We start from the raw sequence: 21,559 nt of genomic DNA on the forward strand, positions 1-21,559 counted from the left end.
AGGGGCAGAGAATTGATTCCAAGATCAGATCGATAGCCACTTATCAACATTTTATCCACAGATGGAGGGCATTCCTCTACAGCTAGGGTTGCTTGGCTGTGTTCAAATTGCAAATATTGTTTCAAGGTAAAGCTTGTACCTGGGAAGAAAAACTTAAGAGGGGACAGACTTTCATATGTATTGATAAATCAATCACATACCAGTGGAAGTATGAAGAGATGGGAGAAGAGAGAATAAATAACTAATACAATACACATAAATAACTATTGTATATCTTTAATATAACAAATAATAGAATTAGTGGCAAGAGTCTAGCTTTGCAGTGCATCTCCCTGTATCTGAAACTTCACATATGAGCATAAGAAACTGTCTGAGCACAAAAAGCTCACAACAGACTATGCTGCTCTGTTTGCCGATACTCCTGTTTCCAGACACTCCAGTCTACCACTGCACGATGCACAGCCCTTCCGTTCACACAAGATCATGTCCCTAGTGAAGCCTTCTATTTACAGAGGGCTTCCAACAAAGTATTATAGAATGAAAGCCCTCAACAATCACACAAACACACCCACTATTTTCCCTCCACCCCAATAGTACCTGATCCAATGTCTATGGCTCTCCCTGCATAGTGCAGTGACAACAGTCACGTGCAGCATAGCACTAGCCAGAGATAAACGAATAAATAAAAAATTGAATAACGTGGGACGGATGGGCAGTGCCCCTCTTCACCCGCGGATGTGACCACAGGAGGCTCTATTCCAGTTACAGTGCATGCAAACACTTACGTAAGAGCACATAGGCCAACTTTTAAGGTAAAAATATTAAATAGATAATACTGAGTTTTGTACGAAAAAGGACATGCCTAAAATGGGCGAGGCGCTGTGCCCTACATTAGTGCTCCCGGCACACCAGTGGAAGGCACCGGATCTATGTGCTGACCCGGTTCGGTCTGGGGTAGAGATAGGTAGTGTTTTTTAAAGACTGTGGTGTGTCCTTGCGTACCGAACAGGAAAGCACTACAACCATTGTAAACACCAAGCATACCTTCTAGAGAAGAACCTGCATCCCACCCACCAGTTGCATGGTACACACGATGTGCTGGCTGCTGAGCTGGGATCGGGCTCCTACAGTGAGATGGGGTTTCCATGACACCTGGCGTTTTGAAGACCATTCGTAATGGCAGAGCCTTAGCAGGCCCAATGATGTGCACACACCGGGCATGGAGGGCACCGGTGTGGGTCGCAACAGCAGATCTACCTTCAACAGGGTGTCATTAGTACCCTTCCTTAAAAATACTACAATGCTCTTCAGTGACTCGTAGCATGTAATACATGTGTGCAGCTCTCACGCCTGTCTTTGACAGTTCTTTTTTAAATAACGCTTTTTACATTCAAATGTTTCTACCTTCAATCTCCTCTTTCCCTCGAGAGGTACGTTTTGGCACATAAGTCTCATTCTTCTGAGCTTTTTTTTTCTTCAATAAATCCTTCAATAAATCAAAAATAGAAAAAACTGTTCTTCGATGGTTAGGGGGGCTGAGAGGAAGGGAATTGGAGATTGAATCCCACCATCTCATCGAAACACTGGATTAGTCGTTTCACTGCAGCACGTGCCACTAAACCAAGATGACAAATCATTTCACCAGTGGATCCTTGTGGACACGATATAACATCTGAGCTGGCATGATATCAGATGGGTATTGTAGCCGACATGATATGAGACTCAGGATTAGAGCCGATAGATATGGAACCAAAGACAACATGATATTAAATCAGGGATTGAAGATGGGGAGATATGCGATCCCGGATCAGAAGCTGAAATGATATCTGATCCCCCGACTGAGTCTGACAGATACCAGACACAGGAGCGAAGCTGGCAGGATATCACAACCCGGGAATCAAGCTTACGTGAAATACGACCTGATCCACAGGAGGACAGAGACCAATTTGATATCAGATCCCAGAATTGAAACAATAATCGATCCAACGCATCTTCAGCTCCGCAATGACATACTATCAAATCTCCTGCATTTAAATTTCCAAGCTGACATGATCTCCATGAGGTTCCATGTGGACCTTTTTCCAGAACCCCATCCTCTCGGGTTCAAAGCGGACACCATTCCAGAACGTCAACCTCTGAGGGTCCAAGTAGACATGATTCCAGAACCTCATCCTGTGAGGCTCCAAGAAGACACAAACGCCACGATCTGAGGTTTCAAACTGACTTGATATCAAGCCGCTAGCATAGGACGACCCTGCAGGGTTCCTTCCACTGCTTCTGCAGGTAGTGTTGTCGCTCTCCGAGTGCAGTAATGTGCTCCTTGTTTATTCTCTGTAGTGTGTGTACTGTGGCTTCCTCAGATCCCACTCGTCAGGTCACCGATAACCCCAGCTTTAACCAGCTTCTTCAGGAAGTCCTTCTCTCTCTGAATATTGTGCGTCCAAGACTGGAAAAGAAAGAAAAAGGTAGCAGTCAGAAATGTGCCACAGCACACCGAAGCTCCACTGCCCACCTCACCCACACGCAGACTTCCCCGCTTCACCTTCTCACATACAATTCTGGACTCAAAGAATAGTTCTGGACCCAGCCTCGTTTAACCTCCTCACTGGACCCGAGTACCCTACCGTGAGGTCAGAGCATCCCTACTGGAGTCTAGTAGAGCTTGTAACAGGAAGGACGGCTCCTCCCAAACAATGGGTTTAGGAAATGTGGGATTGGAATTGCTATCCCAAAAAGCACGCTCTGCTCCTCGCTGAGTTCCTGATGCACAATGTATATTATAAAAAACAGAGGATGCGAACAAGGGCGGGGGCGAGCTCACAGGCATGCCATGGACCACCATCCACCCATCAAGAACACGAATGACAACTCGTACTTAAAACTTCAGCTTTTTTAGTATTTCTTTCCTTATATTTCTGTGCACTTATCAATATTTTTCATTTGCTCATTTTATCTTTGTATATTAATATTTAATTTACGTTTAAAAAAAATGTAAGCCGCAACTACCATATACCCACATTCATGTAACCAGTAGGTGTACACTCGCACTGATAGGTTTTAAAGCTGTAAGTACCATATATGTTACCCTCATACGAACACAAAGGCTGCAGTGCAAACACACATGCACACCTCTGAATATGCTCTGCTATTGGCCAGGCATCATGACCTGCAGCACGTCACTCAAAGGTCAGATTTCCATTTGTATCCATATTTACAGAACACACAGATTGATATAGAGGGCTTTCTAGCTGTAAAAACCTACAAAAAGGAGAAGCCTCGGCTTTACCGATGCCCATCCCTTATGCTGAGATGCACCAACAAGATAACTTTCTCGAGATGGACAGGGTGATGGGGTTGGAAGGCTGCAGCCCCTTTACCCACTGCATGACTAGGAAATAGCTGCAGATAAAAGGACCCGAGGAGCTGATGTATTCATGTGTTAAAGAAACGAGGGGCCTCCTCTGCCCCCCACCACCGAAGTATTAAATGCAAAGAGGGAGGCACGAGCTACACATGGGGGGGGAGCTTGTGAAGGATGGGCGGGGTGGGCTTGTAAAGGGATTGTTTCACACCCTATGCCCTGGGCAATATAGACTTTCCATAAATTACGCCTGATGTCCTCTCCCCCATTACACGGGGTGACTTCTCACAGTATCGTAACAACCCTTGTTAGGGAGGGGGGGGGGGGGGGGCTGGCGGGGGGAGGGAGCTGCTGAGGCCCTCCCACCTCCACAAAAGGGTTTCCTTGATGCCCATGGTAACTCATGCCACATGTTATCAGCTGGAGTTTCAACTTTACACTGTTTTAAAATTATTGATTACTGAAAAGAGTATATACATAATAGTGACAACTGCACATACATATCTATCTATCTATCTATCTATCTATCTATATATATATATATATATATATATACACCCATCTAGCTATATAACAGCGAGGACTTGGTATAACTTCACACCAGCGCTAGTGTGGTGGTAACAATAACACCGCTATAGTGCACCTTTCCTGCACTCCCCCGCCACCCCCACCTCTCAAAGAGAGAAGAAAGAGCAGATGGATAGAGAGGAGAGTGCATAGGAAGGGGGGGGGGGGTTGTGGTGCTGGGGGTGCATCCATCTAAAACCTATCACTGCTCAATGACAGCCAGAGTGCATTCATGAGGACAGTCATTAACCTGTCTTTTGGGCACCAGACGGTAGGGTCTTTGTCAGACCTTAATTTGCAATAACAATAAGTGCCAGGGCCTTTGTCAGGTGGCTACCAAAGCCTGCACCACCCTTTGCCCCTGCCACGCTGCCAATGACCGTCCCAAACCAGCTACTAACCATCACACCCTACAAGTCTGACAATTCAGACTATTTCAGGACTCCAAAGCCAGAAGAATGGCTTGGGTGGCAGGCGTTAGCCATTTTTAATGTATATTAAATTAATAAACAACTGTTGGTGTGTCATCTCTAAATTAGCCAGACAGGGCCACCATGTGGTAGACTGTCATGAGTGCTGGTGTCGACAATTAGGTGCCGATTCTGAACACCGGAAAGCACTAGCTCAAATTAAGCACTGGTCATTGTGTAATGCAAGGGCATTATTGGGTCTGATGGTGATATTTATGTATGATCTCTGTATAAAAAAGTCCCTGATCTCTTCATATTGAGGTAGATAGTTATTAAGCCAGTAAATGATTCTCTCGCATGAGGCCATAGTGAACATGCCAGTCTGTCATGAGTTGGAGTGCAAGAGCCAGAGACCACTCCACCATACCACTCCTCCCTCACATCAGGAGATAGTAAAGGACGGTATTTCAATAGGGAATAGGCCTATTTTTTTCCTTTCTTCATACTCTATGTCTATGACACTGGTCTCTTATCTTTCCCATGTATTCTCCTCGCTTTCTTCTCCCTCCTCTGTTTCTCTGCTACCCTATTTTCCTCTCTTGCTTCACCTCGCTTCCCTGCTTTTCTTCTCTCCTGTTCATTATGTATCTTTCTCACCCATAATCAGTGCTTTAAATGGGCCGGTACTCACCGGTACTGAGTACCGGCACTTCTGAATTTTCTGGCCCTCAGTACCGGCACTTCTCATTCGCCAGGGAAAGTACCGGTGCCCTAGTAGATGGCACTGCAGGCTCCGGTTATTTATCTCCTCTAGCACAGGGCAGATGCCGCTCTGCTTCTCAGGAGCTTGTAGGAGCGCCAAGCCTCATGCCGAGTCCCTGCTGGAGATTCCAGCAGCGCCCATGTGAATGGCCTGAGCCTGCAGGGGGCAGAGGGCTTACTGTGCGTCACGCTGTGACTAACAGTGCAGGGTCTAGAGACAGACCCTTCACTTTCGATCATGTGCCCGAGGACTATTCTGCTGAAAGTGCTTTAGCCTCACCCCACCCCTCTCCATCAGGTGTGTAAATGGGTTGGGACGGGCAGTCAGTCAGGATATTGATTGCACTGGCCATTCTAAAGCAGTGACAGGCCAACAAAATCCTCTGCCTTCGCCAAAGCCAGTTTTCTTTTCATCTTTTTGTTCAGGACAGGAGCTGCTTCTCTTTGAGGACGGAAGGAGTAGGGATGAATGTAAAGACGTGAGGTGGTTGAGTTTTGAAATCATGAATCGTCTCAGAAATTGTATTTTAACACACATTTCTGTAAAGTCTAATCTGGTGCATTTCTTAACTTTAATTTTCCAGACGGCAAATTTAGGGGGAGCATGGAGGGGTAAACAGGAGACAAGTTCGGAAAAACCAGGGAGAAAATGTAAGACTTGTGGAGAGTAGGCAAAAGAGGAGCATAACTAGTGAGAAGTTTATAGGCTGGGTGAAGATTAGAGGCAAGTGGAGATAAAAGGGAGAGAATCAGGACACTCAGTAGATTTTAGAGGGAATGTGGAGAGATAGAGCGTGTGCGTGTGTGTGTGCACGCTTGAGAGCATATAGTATTGTGCCACATAACAGCATGGCATTAAGAAGCAGCAAATATTACAGAACGATAAACTGTTAACATATCATCCTTTTTGGGTTTCATTTTGTGTAATGAGTTAACCTGTTTTGGTTACATAAACACATTTCTCATGTGTTTTTCATAGTTGCTGCAACTGATATAGAAGTCATTATGTATCGTCATATGTCGCCCTAAGCCCCGCCCCTAGCCCCGCCCACTCACCACGCCTCTAGCTCATATTAATGAGTACCTGCACTTATGTTTTCCCATTTAAAGCACTGCTCATAATGCAAGTCCTTTTCTTCCCTTAAGCTCCTGTTCTTTCAGTCTCTTTTCCAGGTGGTCTAAGAACCCTTTGCCTGAGTGCTGCTGAGATTATAGTTAAGAAAGCAGCGGTGACTTCCATACTTGCACTACGATCCCAAAGCGAAGTCAGTCCTTGCACAGAATTCTCTTCCAGTGAATAGGAAAAGCACAGACAAGATCAACACAAGACTGGCTCCCGCATTCAAGGTACAGCACAGGTAGCCGCATTGCAAACTTTAAGCGCGCACAAAAAGGGTACAGCACAGATGCGTGTGCGAGTTAGCTTACACAGAACACTTTCAGCACCACATTGAAATTCATTTTCCACAGCAGGCATGGCACATGCATAAGTTGCACAAGCTTCCTACACACTGAAAAGACAAACGGCCTGATTTAGATCTTGGTGGATGGGTCACTTCATCACGGTGACGGATATCGCATCCGCTGAAATATACATTTCATAGGATATAATGGGAAACCAGACCTTGCTCCGAAGTCAGGTTTTGGATTTGACAATCCCTTGGTGGGCTACGTGCACTAGGAGAGCAGCTTTCTGGGTCAGGCCTTCTGGTAGCACGAGGCCCGGGCCCCTAAGGAGGCAGCCATCAGTAGTCACAGATCGCTCCCGGCGAACCAGGTACAGGATTGATTCAGCTGCCTCAGTAAGGAGTGGTGTTGGATTTTGCAGTGTCTTTCAATTGCCTGAAGAGACTGCTTGGATTGCGAACTGAAGGCAGTCGTATTTCTTCATGGCCTTGATGACATCTTCCAGGGAGATTGGGAGGGGTCGGGATCTTTCCACGATCATCCTCACATAATCTTCTGTGGCTGCAGCCTCTGCGGTCTCTGGGCAGGTCCAGCGTGCCTTGAAAGAAAGTCTGCCGGGTTTCGGGTGCCAGGCTGGTACTCAACAGTGAATTGAAATTCTTGCAGTTGCAAAATCTATTTCTCGATCCTTGGGGGAGGGCGTTCCAAGGAGCCTTGAAATAGCATTATTAAATGCTTGTGGTCGGTGATGACAGCAAATGGGGGGGCCATACAGATATATGTAAAAGTGCTGACAGCCCAACAGGATTGCGATTGCTTCTTTCTCGATCTGTGAGTACAGTTGCTCCGTTGGTGTGAGTGTTTGGCTTGCATTGGCCACTGGAGCCCATTCTACGCACTCTTCTTGCTGAGCTAGGACTGCACCTAGGCAAGAGGGGCTAGAATCCACTACGAGCCGTGACTGTCTCTTGGGGTCGAAATACACCAGTGTGGTGTCCGCCGACAGGACTACTTTAGTCTGTTGAAATTATTCTTCCTGCTTGGATTCCCATGTCCACGGGCGAGTGGCTTTGGTCATGTTTCTGAGCAGGCCAGTTTGGTCTGACAGATTCTTGATGATCCGTCCGCAGTAGGTTACCATGCCCAAGAAGCTGCGGACTTCGGACACTGAGGTTGGAGCTGGCGCTCCTTGGATGTCTTTTACCGTCAGGGTGGATACCCTTATCGGAAAATCAATAGCCAAAGAAGCTGATATCTTTCGCATTTCTCTTGGTGTAGTGTGAGCCCACTGTCTATGAGGCAGGAGAACACTGCTTGGAGACGAAGGAGGTGTTCTTCCAACGTGGGAGCGTGCACCAGAATGTCGTCGCTCAGGCCCATGGAGGACGTTTTGGAAGATGTTATGGAAGACTTCGGCAGCGCTGGAGATCCCAAAGCTCAGCCTGGTATACCTCCAGAGCCCTGCGTGTGTCGAGAAAATAGTGATGGGGCGGGAGTCTGGGTGCAGAGGTATTTAATGGTAGACTGACCAGAGGTCCATCTTGGAGAACCACTTGGATCCTGCCAGCTCACCGATGATGTCATCCACAGTCGGTGTGCGGTGGCGTTCCCGCTTAATCGCCAAGTTTGAGACTCTCATGTCGACACAGGTGCGTACAGCGTCGGGCTGTTTAGGCTTCTTTGCGACGACGATGGGAGATACCCACGGCACTGGTCCTCGCACCCGTTCGATGATGCCCGCTCTATGTAGGAGTTGGAGCTCGGCCTCCACCTTCGGCCGGAGATGGAAGGCAATTCTTTGGTGCCTGAGGGCGATTGGGGCCACCGATTAGTCAATGTGTAACTGGATAGCTGGTCCATTCAAACACCCAATCCTCTCAAACAATGGTGTGAAATTCTACAATAGGCGGTCCTGGTCGTGTGCGTGCACGTCAAATGCGAACTGGATCAGGTTGAGGTCTTGAGCGGTGCAGCAGCTAAGTACGAAACCTGACCCTTCCTGCAACACATAGACCTTTGCAAGATGGTGGGAAACGTCATGAGAGAGAGCTGCTTGGAAGACGCCACACAACTTCAACGGTGAATGGTTGCCGAAAGCATATACCTGCACGTTGGTTCTGCGGAGTGCTGGTGGGTTGATTAGGCTGCGGTACATGTTTGCGGCCATGAGGTTGATGGTGGCTCCTGAGCCAATGAGAGCGGCAACAAAGTGGTCCTGCACTCCAATCTTGCAGATCGGCGCGGTCTTCCAGGTGGCCGTGAGTGTATTCAACATTCTCACCAAGTGGACAGTGGCTACGTCATCTTCATCCATGTCACTGCTGGATGAGTCATCCGGGTGCGGTTCAACTGCTCGCACTTGCTTCTGTGGGCCTTTGGGTTATCTTCACTGTGACGAGCGACAGGCTTTGGAGAAGTGGTTCTGCTTACTATATACACTGCAGGTTTTGACGCTTGCAGGGCAGGCTCCCTTGTGAGGGTATGGGCCTCCGCACCACCCACACATGCAACTCTGTGGACTTTGCTTGGCCGAGTGCGGGGCTGGTTTGGTGAGTTTCGGTCTATTTCCGCGCATCTCCGCATGTATGGCGTTGACTGGTTCTTCCTTTATAGGTGTTGTGGCGTTGGGGTCCATGTGGGCCACCCTTGCCTTGGACAGTTCTTTGGAGCGCCCCAGCATCAGAATGTCTCTCATGGGCATGTTGTGTTCCTGCAGGACGCGTTTGCGCAATTTGAATGAGGCGCACCCTTGAATGCACTGTACTCGGACCTAGTCATCTTCATTCGGGAGGGTGCAGGTGCTCGCTAGTTTTCTCAGCCACCCGTAGAAGACGTCTACGGACTTGTCCAGTGGATGTCGTGCTTGGCGTAGGAGAAACCGCTCATAGTCAGGGTTGGTGTAGGGTTCAAAGTGTGCTGTGATAGCATCACGCATGGTGGAGTAATTCCTCAGAGGTCCGGCCTCCCATACTGTCTTAGAGATCTTGTGGATGTCAGCTCCCCCCAGGTGAAGGAGCATGGGCCGTCTACGCGGTACCGGGATTTTTGCCACTTCGAAGTAGGTCTCTAGGCTGTGAGTGGAGGGTGGTGGTGGTGGGTGTGTGGTTAAAACGTTGTACTGCTGCAGTTCTGGGCGTGCTTATAGTTGGTGGTGCTGTAGTACAGGCTTGCACGTGCAGTGAAATGGCCGTGACCCTGCATGACCTTGCAGGGGCTCTGGCAGGATGCTCAGGGGTGTGAGCTTTCTGGGGGGCCTCTGGGCAGAGCAGGTAGTGCCTTTCTGGGCTTTGTGGGATTGCAGGGCTGCTCATTGGTACTTCTCTGCAGCAGTAGGTCAGGGCGTGGGCCTGAGCAGTCAGGGCTCATGGGGACCAGGTGTGTCCCAGGAGGTTGCTGGCTGGGAAACAGGCACACCACTTGGAGGCCGCTGCTGGGGCCTTGCCCACTTCGGCGCATTACAACTGCGGCTCCGGCAGGGGGCGCTGCGATGATATGTCGGCGGCAATGCTGTACAAGGCCAAATGATGGCGCAGGCACTGCTCGGAAGCGGTGTAAGGGTGGGGACGAACACCACCAGTGATCCGTTGTGTACGCCGTGTGGTAGTCCTCACGACTGCTGGAAGCGGAGGTACGGCAGTGATACCGCGATGCGAAGGCTTCTCGGTGAGTAGCAGTGGCACAGCGGGGAGGACTGCTGCGGCCGACTGCTTTTCTGGTGCAACCAGGTAAGCGTCAGGGTATGCTGTGGGGGCGTAGCCACTTTGTCACCAGTGTAGTATTGCACTGAGTGATTACAGGCCTAGCCATGGCACACAATTAGGGACAGTACACAATGTATATGGTAGCGGCCAGCACAAACTGAACCACGCCTGGAGCCCCGGGCTCTTTATTACCTCCCCTTATGCTGGACTCACGTACGCCAGTCCAGCCCATCATAATCACGTGCAGGGGGTTGCAACTAATCTCTCCCCTACGTAACTGGGAGAGGTGGTCTCGCCCTTACATCAACAACACTACAGCAATGTCCTCCATTCCCACCCCCAAGTATGACTCTGCAGGTCCCTCCAGCTCCTTTACCCCCACATCTGGGCAGCAGTGCTTCTTCATCCTCTAAGACCCCCCCTTCCCTCCTGATTCCACCAACAGACCAGATTTCACATTCTTTGGCCGCGTGTACGCGGGGAAGTGCGATATATTGCAGCACACTCACATATAAATCCCATGGGAGGGAGGGAGGGAGGGAGGGAGGGAGGGAGGGAGGGAGGGAGGGAGGGAGGAAGGAAGGAAGGAAGGAAGGAAGGAAGGAAGGAAGGAAGGAAGGAAGGAAGGAAGGAAGGAAGGAAGGAAGGAAGGAAGGAAGGAAGGAAGGCAGATATACAAAAGACCCAGAGGGTGTGCACATAGGATCCATTCCACAGATACCTCTGGAAGAGGGGGAGGGCACCCGTCTCTCTGCACCCCAACGCCCCCGCCCCCCGCAGGTATGCACACCAGTCTACGTGCACTGAGTACCAAGGTGCAGGCACAGCCGCCGCACAGCCATCTCACAGCAGTGCACCGCCGGGCACCATCTTGTAGTGTAGTTGGGGTTGCATATTTGAAATGAGGCCTCTGGTACTCGCAGTGTGTCTGACAAACTCTACTCTTTATTAATTACCCAAGTTAATAACTCCCTGGCGGCAGAGTCCACGTATGCAGTCCTTAAAAAGAAGCACTTTTATCTCAAACTCGCACATTTGTAAATGATCTGGTCATGTCTTGCATCCGATATATATTTTTTAAAAGATTACAACATCTTATACTAATGCAGCCACCTTTGGGCAATGTACAAACTTACCTTGAAGAGGTGATGACCCTGCCTAGCAGAGGCCTGGATCTACCTAATATGATGCCTCGCTGCGATAGGTTAAGAGCGACCCGGAAGTCTTAGAATCCTAGTGAGCGCTGGGGCTTCAGTAAGCACTCTCTTGTTATCTCTTCCTGGCATACTTCACACAGCTGTCCTTGCAGAGTTCATATGCATCCTGCCACATCTGGGCAGCATTTTCTGCAGCTGCTGCTGAAGAAGCAGCCAGTGGTGCCTGAGGGCTGGCAGTACCTCCGCCCCAGTGCGGGTTCCACCTCTGCTGCTTGGGGCTGCTAAGGACTGCTTCCATGCTTGGCACTCAGCCAGTCACTTGTGGACATTTCTACTGCAAGAAGGCGACCTGAGCTATCCTGGGACAGAGTCCTTCAGGCACGACCCTCTCCACCTCTGTGTGTGAGGCGTAGTGGTACCCAGATCTGCTTGAAGCACATGGGAGAGTTTGCAGAATACAGACTTCCTTTCCAGGATGTCATGCAGAGTATGTCAGCCATCATCACCCCATACATCAGCCAATAACTGCCCCAGACTATCCGAAGTCCATGAGACACCTACTGTGCATTCAGCCGTCCAGGGGTGGTGGATACCAGAACCTCTGAAGGCACCATGCGCACAACCTCTTCCACTTGCAAGCGTATGAGGAGCGACTCGACCTTCTCTTGCTTCATTCAGGATTTTCATACAGTCACCTGGAAGATCTGGAGGCCGTACTGTAGGTATTCGGAAGCCAGGCAGTCAAGCGTACGGAGTGCAGGCCTGGCTGACATACTCTGCATGACATCCTGGAGAGGAAGTCTGTATTCTGCAAACTCTCACATGTGCTTCAAGCAGATCTGGGTACCACTACTGTCTCGACCAGATTGTCAAGTTACACCGAACTTTCCCGATGATGACTTTGGGAAGCAGGGGAATCAGAGGAAAGCATAGGCGGATGCCCTCGATTAGTCTCAAAAGGGTAGTGCCCTTCGGATCTGGGCTCTGGGACTTGGACGCAAAGGTATGGCATTCTGCAGAGTGCCCAGTTCTTGAAGGTCGTCTGCTAGGATGCTGCTGTCTAGCACCCATTTGTGCTGCTGTAAAAAATGGCTGCTGAGCTTGCAGCTTTCCAGTTCTGTAGATCTGGAAGGAGAACTGTTGTCACAGAATTTTCCCCCGCAAGTGCCCTGTGAGAAATCAACTGACCATCCATTGACTGGACTCTTGATCTCGGTCCTCCCTGCTTGTTGATACAGTGCAAGGTGGTCGGGTTGTCGACTTCAATCAGATGTGTTGAAGCCAAAAATGGAGGTAAGAACGGATTTCAAAGCTAGATAAACTGTTTTCCATCTGAAAGCATGTGTCCAATGCAGGTGCCTTATCCACACCACCGCAGCCTTTTCTCTCTACTGCACCGCCATGCAAGGCACTGAGGCAGAGTCAGACAGTCAATTTTCTCTTCCTGGTCTCTGGTCTTCGCTGATCTTCCAGGAATTCTGAGTGGACGCATCATGCCTGGCACTAGAAACTAGAAGACTACACATTGCCATGCTGCTGAGTGGGGGCGAGGCTGGACTCCTTGAGGGTGCTGCTGAGGCCGCCAGAGAGGATCTTCAGGAGTACAGATGAGTCTTTTCTCAGCAAGGGACACTTTGTTTGCACTGCGTCTATTGAGAGCCCCTGGTAGTGAATTATTGGTCCTGGGTGCAGGATTCATTTGTTGAGCTGATTTGTAGACTCAACCCAGAGCGAAGAGACAGGATTATTTTATGTTTTGTTGGTGTTCCAACACAGTCCTGCCTTCACCAACCAATCTTCAGGTCTGAGTAGACAAATGGTCCCTTCTTCCATAGAGTTGCAGCTGTCACTCCCATACACGTGGAAGTTTCAAGTACATTTATTTATGCTCAGCTAATTAAAGCTATTGCAAATTGATAAAACAAACACAAGTGTAGTGTCCCACCATAACATAGCATTCAGTCAAGTAAAAAAAAGAAATTGTTACAAATAGATATCACTTATGAAATCGTAGTTCGTGGAGTTTTGCTACGTGGAACTCCGCGAAGTGTCAAAAAGCTCAGCGGGGTTCCGCAATTGGCGAGTGCAGTGCAAACTGCCGTTCGCGCTGATCTTACTGCCACTTGGTAATTCTACCCGAGCGGCAGCTTACGCTTGCCAACTCACCGTTCGGGAGCACGAGCGGGGAATAAACTCCACTGCACTACGCGCAGCAGAGTTTTCTGCACTCTGGGACCTCCGTGAAGCACGGAGTGCAGAATTCCTCGCATGTGAGGAGATCACCGCCCAGGTACAAGACTGCAATAAAAAGAAAATTTCAGGCACTTCTGTAGCACCGGTCGTAAGGCAATAAAATGTCTATTCATCATTAAAAAAGAAATTCATTCTGCATGCGGTCAATATAATGCCCAAATCATCTTTCTGATAATAATATGTGAACTGTAGTAGCTGGTTTCAGACACTGAATCTATAATTCGGGTTAGTACAAAAGACTGTTTGATTAAAATCTCATTCTGCCGTTGCACCGTTGTTGAGTGACTTTAGGTGTTGATGCGTCAAAAAGTAGGCCCATTCCACGATGACACGATTTTGCCCCGGACCTTCCTAAGATTTTGAAATGAAGTGCTGGTGTCTTGCTCCAACCCTTCAGATGATAGTGTGGGCTTTTGGTGAACGCTTGTGTTTACCAGTGGATCAGTGTTTTGTGCATTTGTGCTTAATCAAGAGTGCAAGTGAACGATGATGGTTTGCATGCAACGGCACTTAAAAGTAAAGATGCAAGTACAAAAGGGGATAGTGAGTAACAATGTATGTTCCATGAGTAACTGGTGAAGTGAGAGCTCTTAGTATTTTGTCGGCTCAAGAATTTGACCGGGCTGCAAATAGCTTGAGGGCGAGTATAGTTGAGCAGAAAATCGACGGCTGCTGGAATTGTTCCGGACCCTTGTTTAATCCATACTGGACGGAGGACCTTCCTGTGGTCGTCAATTAGGGCTGGGCGGATACAGAGAAGATGAGATAAGCTCTCCCAAGGTTGACCACTTAGCCGACACTCGTTGGACGCTGTTCACGTTGACCATAGTGGTAAGAGATCCAGTGATGAGGCAATACTTGATTTTGAAATGCGCGGCAAGAGTGTCAGCGGGATAGTTTTGAGTCTCTCTTTTTTTGTAGCTTCTGTGTGCAAGATGAGCATGCTTTCAGGCCAGGAGGATCCGGCGGTCTTTCACAAATGATTCTTTTTTTATTGCTCGGTTTAACGCCTTTTTAAAATGTTGGCGCGGGAGGTTTTGGATCCAGAGAGCGGTGGCTGTTTTCAGTCACAGCGCATCATGACATGCGACAGTCCAAGGATTTTGGGAGACTGGATAGTTCATTTCGGATGTCTCATGCCAAATTAGATATTTCAGCGTTCCAGCTTTGGCAACACACGCCGCATATAAATATTGGAGAATACAGGCCTTTTCGAGCCAGGACTTGATCGGATAACATGAATTCCAATCTGATCTGGGCAGCGGCATAATGGTTTGGAAGTTTAAATAATGCTCTAAACACCGGACTCTGGAATTTGTTCAGAAAAGAGCCCAGTTGCCCGGGGAAGGCTTCCGAGCGCTATGCCAGTGTGGGAGTTAGTTTGGCTTTTACTATCTTCAGCAAAGGTTCTAACGTGTGTTGCTTGATGTGTTTGAAATGCAAATTGTAAGCCTTTGGTTTAAGAGTTCTCGTGCCCATTTTTTTTTTTTTTGCATTTCTACTGTATTTAGATATTTTGTTCTATTGTTATTCTGTTGTAATTGATATTCAATAAACTTTCTTTAAAACTTAAAAAAGAGAGTTCTCGTGTGTTAAGTGCCCTCCCTTGTCGTCTAGCCAGCATCCAAGGTACTTATATCTGGAGGCTCTGGACAGTGGTGTTTGTTGAGGTACCATGTTTTGAGTTTATTATTTTTCCACCCAAAGATCACTACGTTGGTCCTCTCGACATTTACTGTAACTCAGTTTGTGGTGCTGTGTGCAAATAAGATGCAGAGTATCCTTTGTAGCCCCCTTGCTGTTTGGCTCAAGAGAGCGATGTCCTCAGCGTAAAGAAGGGAAGTGATGTGACCGTGACCAAGCATCACTGATGACCGCATCCAGGGCGGGGACCAAGTTGCTCATCAAGAAGTTAAAGAGGGCTGGGGCCAGAACACACCCTTGTTTGAGTCCATGCTCTATCCTGTTCTTGTTGGAGACTGTTCAATTATTGTCGAGTTTGACTCTGGCCCATGTTTTGGAGTACAGCCATTGGATGCCTCGGAGCAGCGGTTCGGGAATGCCCCAGTTTTGGAGTTTGGACCAGAGAAGATCCCGTTGGACATGGCCGAAATCCTCACTGTAATCTACAAAACAGCTGTAAAGGAGTTGTTTTTTCCGTATCTGTTTTGGAACTATTATCCTGACAAGAGAAGGAGTACAAATGGAACAGTGGTATATTATACACAGGGCCACTGAAATTATGCGGCAGGGGAGGGACAAATTATGCAGCAAGAAAAGGCAAATTATGTGGCATAATACGGCATACTTTCTTGATAGTATTACTTCCTTATTTTGTATTTTTTACAGTTGTTAACACTGTCTGGGCATTGGTTTTACCTCATTAGTATCAGTTTAACACCCAAATCTAGCAATAAGCAACAGAAATGTGACGGAACAACCTTTGTAAAGGGCCTTCCACGGCGCTGAAACACGTGTCACGACGTTTTAATATTTTTTTTAACTGTTTGAGCTAGAAACAACATTTTAAAAAGAATTGAAGATTATGCACCTGATAATAGATTATGTGGCAAATGTGGCACATCTTTAACTATGCCAAAATCACTGCAGTCGCACAATTGCATAATTCCAGTGGCCCTGATTATATGGCATGTTAAGCTATACAATAAGGTGTGGACGGTATAGAACGATGCACATGTACAATAGGTGAGACTCACATACTGCTTTATATGGCAGGAAACTCATGGAAGTTCGAAAAGAGTAAAGTAATTGATTGAAATATGAAATATCAGGTGGTGGAATTGGAATAACCTGAAAGAAGACAACACTCAGGGCCTCAGAGGAGTCCCACTCTTCGTGAGAGAACCGTGATTCAGCAAGTGTGTCATCGCATCTGGTAAATCGGATACAATGCAGACTAATGGGTGGAAAATGAATTCTTGCATTTTTCTCCACATTTCAGCGTGCAAAGTTATTTATTGCATTTTTTCGACACAATGAAAACACCTTAAGTAGAAATATTGCCTTAAATGTAAAGAAATCCATAAAGTACTTTTTGAAAGATTTCCCCCCACTTCTGACCTTCTCAAAACGTCTAAAAGAGGTGCTTCTCTTAAGAAAACAAGCACTGGTAAAAACCAACAGGTCTCGACTAAATAACTCTGCCTACTGACTTTGCCAATGCTTACTGGTATCTCGATTTGAACGTAAACGTCAAGATGCGTGTGCATATATGGCTGGCAATGCGCATAACACAGCCGGTGGGGTGGGGACGGGGACAGGGAGTGGGGTGGAGAGCGAGAGAGGGAGTGCGGCGGGGAGCATCTGGGAATGGTGAAAGGGGGGGGGGGGGGGGGGGGGAGGAGGTGGGGTTTGAGAAGACGTGCACTCACATGGAGTGCCCATGGTGCAGAGGGGCATACATTGGTACTAGGCAGCAAATTGTGTGCCAGCGCAGGGGGAAAGGCCAGTAATGCATGTGTCATACATACAGTACATTCCTGCCCATTCACACTGGCGTAGGGCAGTGCAGCAAGAGTGACTGAGGCTCTGCTCTATGCCAGTTCCTCATAAACGAGGCCCCAAGTATGTGTTATGTATTGGACACAATAGCTCTGCCTGAAGCAGTCTATGGCCAAGACCCTAGATAGACAACAAAGACATCCAATCAAGAACCTGGACAATAAAGCTATCCATTCACGAGCAAGGGGCGGACTCACAGCCCACACAAAGTACATGCTATGCATTGCAAACAATAGGTCTGCCTGCAGGCAGCTGAATCCATCCTCAACGGAGATAAAAGAGTAGACCAGATGAAACGGGCGGAGAAGACGTTTTAGCCGCTGGAATCAGCTCTTTGATCACAAAAGCATACCTCAGCGTAACAGATTTTAAAGAAGGGATAGTGAAAATAATTCACAGACCACCTACAACAAGATTAAAGGAGAGGTGCGAGGGGCACGTGGACAGTGACACTGACCCAGACCTGCGAGCAGCACGTGGACAGTTACTCTGGCCCAGACCTGCGAGCGTGAGGGGAACTTGGACAGTAACTGTGGCTCAGACCTACGAGGGGCACGTGGACAGTTACTCTGGCCCAGACCTGCGAGCGTGAGGGGAACTTGGACAGTAACTGTGACCCAGACCTGCGAGGGGCACGGGGACAGTTACTGCGGCAGACCTGCGAGCGCGAGGGGCACGTGGACAGTTACTGTGGCCCAGGCCTGCGTGGGGCACGTGGACAGTTACTGTGGCCCAGACCTGCGAGCGTGAGGGGCACGTGGACGGTTACTGTGGCTCAGACCTGCAAGGGTCACTTGGACAGTAACTGTGACCCAGACCTGCGAGCGCGAGGGGCACGGGGACAGTTACTGTGGCCCAGACCTGTGAGTGTGAGGGGCACGTGGACAGTTACTGTGGCTCAGACCTACGAGGGGCACGTGGACAGTTACTGTGCCTCAGACCTGCGAGGGGCACGTTGGACACTTACTTTGGCTCAGACCTGCGAGGGGCACGTGGACAGTTACTGTGGCCCAGGCCTGCGTGGGGCACGTGGACAGTTACTGTGACCCAGACCTGCGAGGGGCACGGGGACAGTTACTGTGGCCCAGACCTGTGAGCGTGAGGGGCACGTGGACAGTTACTGTGGCTCAGACCTGCAAGGGGCACATGGACAGTTACTGTGGCTTAGACCTGCGAGGGGCACGTGGACAGTTACTGTGGCTCAGACCTGCGAGGGGCACGTTGGACACTTACTGTGGCTCAGACCTGCGAGCGCAAGGGGGCACGTGGACAGTTACTGTGGCTCAGACCTGCGAGGGGCACTTGGACAGTAACTGTGACCCAGACCTGCGAGCACGAGGGGCACGTGGACAGTTACTGTGGCCCAGACCTGTGAGCGTGAGGGGCACGTGGACAGTTACTCTGGCCCAAACCTGCGAGCGTAAGGGGCACGTGGACAGTTACTGTGGCCCAAACCTGCAAGCGTGAGGGGCACTTGGACAATTACTGTGGCTCAGACCTGCGAGCGTGAGGGGCACGTGAACAGTTACTGTGGCTCAGACCTGTGAGCGTGAGGGGCACGTGGACAGTTACTGTGGCCCAGACCTGCGAGTGTAAGGGGCACGTGGACAATTACTGTGGCCCAAACCTGCGAGCGTAAGGGGCATGTGGACAGTTACTGTGGCCCACACCTGCGAGCGTAAGGGGCACGTGGACAGTTGCTGTGGCTCAGACCTGCGAGCGTGAGGGGCACGTGGACAGTTACTGTGGCCCAGACCTGCGAGCGTAAGGGGCACGTGGACAGTTACTGTGGCCCAAACCTGCGAGCGTAAGGGGTACGTGGACAGTTACTGTGGCTCAGACCTGCGAGCGTGAGGGGCATGTGGACAGTTACTGTGGCTCAGACCTGCGAGCGTGAGGGGCACGTGGACAGTTACTGTGGCCCAAACCTGCGAGCGTAAGGGGCACGTGGACAGTTACTGTGGCTCAGACCTGAAAGCGTAAGGGGCATGTAGACAGGTACTCTGGCCCAGACCTGCGAGGGCTAGGGACACGTGGACAGTTACTCTGGCCCACACCTGCGAGCGTGAGGGGCACGTGGACAGTTACTGTGGCTCAGACCTGCGAGCGTGAGGGGCACGTGGACAGTTACTGTGACTCAGACCTGCAAGCGTGAGGGGCACGTGAACAGTTACTGTGGCTCAGACCTGCGTGCGTGAGGGGCACTTGAACAGTTATTGTGGCTCAGACCTGCGAGCGTGAGGGGCACGTGGACAGTTACTGTGGCTCAGACCTGCGAGTGTGAGGGGCACGTGAACAGTTACTGTGGCTCAGACCTGCGAGCGTGAGGGGCATGTGGACAGTTACTGTGGCCCAGACCTGCGAGCGTAAGGGCCACTTGGACAGTTACTGTGGCCCAAACCTGCGAGCGTAAGGGGCACATGGACAGTTACTGTGGCTCAGACCTGCGAGCGTAAGGGGCACGTGGACAGTTACCCTGGCCCAGACCTGCGAGCGTGAGGGGCACATGGACAGTTACTCTGGCCCAGACCTGCGAGCGTAAGGGGCACTTGGACAGTTACTGTGGCCCAAACCTGCGAGCGTAAGGGGCACATGGACAGTTACTGTGGCTCAGACCTGCGAGCGTAAGGGGCACGTGGACAGTTACTCTGGCCCAGACCTGCGAGCGTGAGGGGCACATGGACAGTTACTGTGGCTCAGACCTGCGAGCGTGAGGGGCATGTGGACAGTTACTGTGGCCCAAACCTGCGAGCGTAAGGGGCACATGGACAGTTACTGTGGCTCAGACCTGCGAGCGTAAGGGGCACGTGGACAGTTACTCTGGCACAGACCTGCAAGCGTAAGGGGCACGTGGACAGTTACTGTGGCTCAGACCTACGAGCGTAAGGGGCACGTGGACAGTTAATCTGGCCCAGACCTGCGAGCGTGAGGGGCACGTGGACAGTTACTGTGGCTCAGACCTACGAGCGTAAGGGGCACGTGGACAGTTAATCTGGCCCACACCTGCGAGCGTGAGGGGCACGTGGACAGTTACTGTGGCCCAGACCTGCGAGGGGCACGTGGACAGTTACTGTGGCCCAGACCTGCGAGCGCGAAGGGCACGTGGACAGTTACTGTGGCCCAGACCTGCGAGCGCGAGGGGCACGTGGACAGTTACTGTGGCTCAGCGCTTCGGGGGTTGCCTGTATTACACCCTCTATCCACAGCGCCTCTCTAGAGGGCCCACGGACACTCACTCTGGCCCAGCCCTGCGGGCTTTGGCTGTATTACAGTCACTCTCCTCGGCACCTCTGTAGAGGGATAGGATTGTGAGCACCGACACTGACCCTGCCCTGCGGGCTTTGCCTGCATTACAGTCACTGTCCACGGCGTCTCTCTAGACTAGAGGGATTGTGAGCACTGACACTGACCCAGCCCTGCGGGCTTTGCCTCTTTTACAGTCTCTGTAGAGAGCAGATTGCCTGTTACAGGCCAGCGCTTCCCGGGGTTCACCCTGATCATGTCAGACTTTCACTGTGTCTTGAGCTCTTCCCGTGTGCACTGTTAACGCTTTCCCTAAAGCGCCTACAGCCCCGCGGAGCCCCCTCACGTGGGAGCAATATGTTACCGCAAATGAACTGTAACCTCAGCAGAGACCTGCATCAGCGCCGATCTTCGGGGAGGGGCTTGAACCCATAAATCTGGGGCAGACAGCATGCAGTGCTTCAAAGCATACCAGCGTCTCCCGCCCACCGAGGAGCAGCGGGGTACGGACCCTCAGGAGGGGCGGGGGCGGCGTGGGGGCGTTACATCTATCAAACAACACTTCATCACAAAATCCCCCCCCTCCACCCCCCCCCCCCCCCCCCCGCCACAAAAACACCCAGAGGCGGCCACGCCTGTAGCCAGACACAACCAGGGCTACTGTAATGTAAAGATTCACCTCCTACACCCTGACACACCCAGGGCTACTGTAATGTAAAGGAACACCCAGGGGTACTATAATGTAAAGACACCCAGGGGTACTATAATGTAAAGACACACCCAGGGGTAATGTAAAGGCACACCCAGGGGTACTATAATGTAAAGGCACACCCAGGGGTACTATAATGTAAAGACGCACCCAGGGGTAATGTAAAGGCACACCCAGGGGTACCGTAATGTAAAGGCACACCCAGGGGTACTATAATGTAAAGACACACCCAGGGGTACTGTAGTGTAAAGGCACACCCAGGGGTACTGTAATGTAAAGATTCATTACCTACTGCCAGACACTCCCAGAACTACTGTAATGTAAAGACACACCCAGGGGTACCGTGATGTAAAGATTCACCTCCTACACCCGACACACCCAGGGCTACTGTAATGTAAAGATTCACCTCCTACACCCCGACACAACCAGGGCTAATGTAATGTAAAGATTCACCTCCTGCACCGGAC

General features: G+C 50.1%; 1 protein-coding gene across 14 annotated transcripts in view; it reads right to left on the reverse strand.

Moving 5' to 3' along the window:
* Positions 1-260: 260 nt before the first annotated feature.
* The window catches only part of ST3GAL3 (ST3 beta-galactoside alpha-2,3-sialyltransferase 3), a 1,226,061-nt gene continuing 1,204,762 nt past the window's right edge, over positions 261-21,559 (reverse strand). For all 14 annotated transcript variants that reach the window (XM_085602933.1, XM_085602932.1, XM_085602940.1 and 11 more), the window contains one exon: positions 261-2,446. In XM_085602933.1, coding sequence (XP_085459059.1) covers positions 2,357-2,446 — 90 coding nt within the window. In that variant the 3' untranslated portion in view covers positions 261-2,356. The remainder of the gene's footprint in view (positions 2,447-21,559) is intronic.

This window comes from Triturus cristatus, chromosome 4_2 (genome assembly GCF_964204655.1).
Source record: "Triturus cristatus chromosome 4_2, aTriCri1.1, whole genome shotgun sequence".
Taxonomy (NCBI): domain Eukaryota; kingdom Metazoa; phylum Chordata; class Amphibia; order Caudata; family Salamandridae; genus Triturus; species Triturus cristatus.